General features: G+C 31.6%; 1 protein-coding gene across 1 annotated transcript; it reads left to right on the top strand.

The window, feature by feature from the left end:
* The first annotated feature begins 1,215 nt into the window (after positions 1–1,215).
* Positions 1,216–4,275, top strand: LOC114307478 (filamentous hemagglutinin transporter). The gene is made up of 2 exons (XM_028252878.2): positions 1,216–1,893; positions 3,624–4,275. The coding sequence occupies exons 1-2, from the start codon at positions 1,693–1,695 to the stop codon at positions 4,125–4,127; spliced, it is 705 nt and encodes a 234-aa protein (XP_028108679.1). The 5' UTR covers positions 1,216–1,692; the 3' UTR covers positions 4,128–4,275.
* The last annotated feature ends 766 nt before the right edge of the window (positions 4,276–5,041 follow it).

Below are 5,041 nucleotides of genomic sequence, written 5' to 3'. Positions count from 1 at the left end.
CCGGCCTTTTGATAGGCCGGTTGACCGGAATAATTCTGGTTTTTTTTTGGAACCTATTATTTTTATATTTTAAATAAAAAATATTTTCAAATTTTTTTAAAAAATTTTATGAGCTGTGAATAGAATTTTGGGTTTTGTATTTGGTTATGAGTTGTAAGTTTTTGAATTAAATATTATGTCACATCAAAAATTTCAAACTCAATTCAAAACTCTTTTCAAAACTCATAATCAAACAAATTTTTTAGGGCTGTTCAAAAATCCGTTCAAACCGGTAATCCGGACCGAACCAGACCGAATCGTACGGTTTGGTTCGGTTCTATTAAGAATTGGTTTGGTTTCGGATTAAGAAATATGAGAACCGTAAAAACGGTTCGGTTAATGGATTTTATGAAAAAACCGCGGTTCGAACCGAACCGAATCGAATTTTAAAAGATATATATATATATATAATATCAAGTTTTATTTTTATTAATTGGTTTTTTATAATTTTAATGATATTAGGATGATATAGATATGTAATATTAAGTAATGCCGTAATATTATTAGTTTTTATCATGAGTTAAATGTAATTAGTTTGAGTAATTATTTTGCTAATATTAACAATTTGTTTTTGTAAATAGAAATTTTTGGAACCGTAAACCAAACCGAAACCGAACCGTTTTTTCGGTTTGGTTCTGGTCCGGTTTTACAAGTGTAACGGTCTGGTCTGGTTCTCAAAATCACAGAACCGTTAGGATTGGTTCGGTTCTTGAATTTTCTCAGAACCGAACCAATCCGGATCGTGTACACCCCTAAAACTTTTCATACTCAAATCATAATTCTAAAACTCACAAATTCAAAATATAACTTTATTTTTAAATTATAATTCTAAAATTCTACCAAACGCTACTTAAAATTTTCTAAAAATTATTTTTTGAAAATCAGAACCAAACAAGTTGAATCTTTTGTTTTGCGGGTAGGGTTTTCAAATTGATAAATTATAAATATTATTTAACAAGATTAAATTGATATATTTTAAGTACAATTTAAAGCGAAATATATAGAGAGGGGGGGTTGTTTCAAATTGATAAATTATAAATATTATTTAACAAGATTAAATTGATATATTTTAAGTACAATTTAAAGCGAAATATAGAGAATATAACAGAGTATTAACAATTACCCTATTTTAAAAATCATTGATTAATGATAGGTGGGGTTAGCTTAGGGGTATGTAAGAAAGGCAAAGAGAGTTTGATTCCGATAGAGATTGAGGGATAGGGAGAGTGAGCGTGCAATAAAAGCACAGCTGTCCTTAAGAGCATTTAATGCCGCCATTACTGACGGCCCCCTCATTTCCTCCTCTTTCCCTTGAATTCTTCCATTCCTCTCCCTACCACCACACCACCTCCTTCCATATGATATTTATAACTCTTCTCTCATTAATTACCCATTTAATATTGTTTACAATACTTTAATATCACTATGAAAATTTATTATTTATTAGCATTTTTTAAAAATTCAAAATAATAATTGCCATTATTATCTTCTATATTATACCCTCTATTCATACAACCCAACTCCCATTTACTCAATAACTCCTATCCCTATAAATTCCATCCTTTTTCACCCTTCATTTCAACTCTCTCTCTTTCCATCTTCTTCGTCTTCTTCTTCTCAATTCGTCTCATCCAATTCCTCTCTTTGTGAGGAATGGCGGCCGACGTAAGCACTCTGGTTCGGATAATGAACGGCTACACGGAGGATCAGCCGGTGGTCAACGACTCCGGCGGCGGGAAATCAACGGTGCTGATTACTCAGGACTTGCTTGGTGGGTGTTGTACTCTTGACTCCACAGAATTGGACCTCGACTTGCAAGTCCCTTCCGGCTGGGAAAAGCGTCTCGACTTAAAGGTGGGTTTTTTTTTTTTTTTTTTACAATTCCACCCTCTCTTAATTTTGATTTTCTTGTTTGGTTATTTGAAAACCCTCATGACCAAGAAGAGAAAAACAAGGATTTTTTAAAACATTTTTGTGTTAATGCCTATGCTCTAATTCATAATCCATTTTTCCAAGTGTTTGATTTTCTCTCCTTCTCCATGAATATAATTATTGTTTTATCGTTTCAATTCTGGGTGTTTACTACTCGGATTCTCTGTTTGACCTAGTTTTTGAATTTAATTTGTTTTAATTTTGATTCATAATTTACAATTGGATTCAGAATTTGTGATGATATGTATTTTACGACAATTTATTGCTCATTAATTCAAATGCAACAATAAATTTGTTAATACCTTCAACAGTTGTTTTTATCATCATTAATTTGTCAACTTTCCCTCTTTGATCTTTTGTTGTATCTCTTTGTCTTCTCTCTCTGTGTCTTTTTTATGAACTTTTATATATTTATTTGTTTATTTGTTTATTTATTTATTATTTTGGGATAAAAACGCCTTTAAATAGATTGAATGCCATGAAATTTGTGTATCTTTTTTCTCTTTATGAATTCATTGATTGCGAACGACAAGATATCTCCTTATTTTTATTGTTTTGACTTTCGTTGGAAATTTATTTTGAAAAATTTGAAATTAGTTTGACAAAAAGTTTGAATTTTCAAATATTATTTCTGCTCTAAAAAGAGAGAATTTTATGGAAATTGTGTGTGTTCCATCATATTATTAGGCCTCATTTGAAAAGATATTATTTTAATAATTTTTTAACTCTTCATAAAAAGATGTGTAGAAAAATAAATATATATAATGACTTTTTTGACTAATATATGTAGTTCTTAAACGGAATTTGGAGTGATTGCCGTGCAAGGGACACAGCAGCCACTGCTGTGCAGTCAAATGGATCCATTTCAACGTTATGATTCGAACCGTTCACATTTTAGAGTATATTGAGTAGAGTATACTTGTAAAAAATTAAATTTATCGGATATCGTTAACCCTTTCATCTATTCACATTTGTATATTTAAAAATAAATAACAATTGTGATTTAAAGTATTAAAATAAATATAAATGTGAGTGGATGAAAGAGTTAATGATATCTGATTAACTTGATTTTTTTCTGGTATATTATACTTGGTATATTTTAAAATATGAACGGGTCGGATTATCAAAATGGGCATTGTAATAAAAAATATTAGAGATTCCAAAAGTTCTATCAAAATTTCTACCAAATGTCTCACATATGGGTGTGAGACTCACATATATAAGACATTTGGTAAAAATTTTGATAAAACTTTTAAGGTATGTAACATTTCTCCTTTGAAATGGGCCCATTTGACTGCACAGTAAGGCCTCTGGGCAAGCCCCAAAGTCCCTCCCAAACGAGGCCTTACATTCTTGTTAACTTAAAAATCCATATGATCATCTTTAGGATTTGTTTGTATGATCATTTATTCGGGTCTCTCTTGGCTTATCAATCTCTATCTTCCAAATTCTTCAGAAACAGAACAATTAATCCCTGTATTGTCTTTAGCAATTAATGCTTTGTTTGTATTGATGATAATAAAATCTTTTTAACTTCTCCCCCTTACTTTAACTACACAATTTTGTGTAATTATCAAAACCATTTATTCTAATTTTATTTATTCTAATTTTTATTATCTTTTTTTGACTCATAATTATTTTTATGATTACAGTCCGGAAAAGTTTACCTCCAAAGATGCAACTCTCCAAACACTTCGTCTGTATCATCAGACCATAATCACCAGTCCAATGAAACAGTTCCAAAGCTTCAAGATCTAAACTTCCCTCCATTGTCAAAACAGCCACTAAACCTCTTTGACGACACCAACTTAGACCTAAAGCTCGTTTCATCATCATCAAATTACCAAAGCGTATGCACTCTTGATAAAGTAAAATCCGCACTTGAAAGAGCAGAGAAAGAAACAATCAAGAAGAGATCAATATCTATGTCAAAATCATTGTCCCCGCCTTCAAATTCATCATCTTCAATAAAAAAAACCAAAATGGATTACGAGGGGAAATTATCATCATTGTCATCATTTGCTGCTGGCTGCCCGAGTTGCTTGCTTTATGTGCTGATATCGAAAAACAACCCTAAGTGCCCTCGGTGTAATACGATTGTTCCGTCACCGGTTATGACAAAGAAGCCCCGTATCGATCTTAATATATCAATATGAGAAGTTGAGGGTCATTTATGCTTGAATTCAATTAGTTTGATTTTTGTAAATGATAGAAGATAGTTTTGTAAGTGAAAGAATGCAATATATACGGGCTGGTGTACTCTACTGGAAATAGTAAAGCTCAGTTTTATGGCTTTTCTCTAAATCATTTCAGTAATTGCTGTGATAGTAGTCATGTTGAAATTCTTCTCATCAATGTGATCGAAAACATAGCTCTTTTATTGTGGAAATTAGGTCTACTATTAAGGTCGATTTATCTTTCAGCCATTGAAAACTAAAATTGGCACAATATAGTAGAAGTGGCTATTTTATTGATGCTTTAGCATATTGGTTGTATTTTTCTTCATCTTCATAGTTGTGTTGTATGTAAACAATTGTTTCACATGCCCAGAATATGATCATAGAACTGGATGCGACTCTCTCCCCTGGGGTGAGAGTGGAATCCATTTCATGTGAGAGAGTTGTGTTTAATTCTGTACCCCAATAAATGCCTTAAATGAGCCATGCATCTACAGAAATTTTTTGTCAAAGGTTTGTGTTTTATCTTATGGGTTTTTCATGAAAAGCTAATCTATGACATGCATATCTATTGAAGCATTTCATTTATATATACACCTAACTCATAGTAAATGGAATTTATTTCTTTAAATATCCATAAAGGTGAATACCTACTGTCTCAGAAGAGTTTAATGTCTTTTTTTTAATAGTTTCAACCAATTTTCTTTGTGGGCAAATTCAATACAATGAGATCATGTTCTGCTGCATGTGATCAGTGGCTGAGTCTTGAAGAAATATAAGTGGTTTCTGTTGTTTCTGAACCCTGATCTTAATATATGTAGTACTTTCTAGTTGCTGCTATTCATGGTTGTCTCTGGTTCTCATCAAGTCGAAAACATAGAAAGTCAAATTGT

Source organism: Camellia sinensis, chromosome 8 (genome assembly GCF_055761805.1).
Source record: "Camellia sinensis isolate YWXY chromosome 8, ASM5576180v1, whole genome shotgun sequence".
NCBI classification, from domain to species: Eukaryota; Viridiplantae; Streptophyta; class Magnoliopsida; order Ericales; family Theaceae; genus Camellia; species Camellia sinensis.
Note: the sequence above shows the minus strand (reverse complement) of the source record. Positions and strands in the feature narration are given on the sequence as shown.

Coding starts and splice junctions, on each gene's coding strand:
- LOC114307478 (XM_028252878.2), top strand. CDS start 1,693: ATGGCGGCCGACGTAAGCACTCTGGTTCGGATAATGAACGGCTACACG. Junction 1,894..3,623: donor AAAAGCGTCTCGACTTAAAG/GTGGGTTTTTTT, acceptor TTATGATTACAG/TCCGGAAAAGTTTACCTCCA.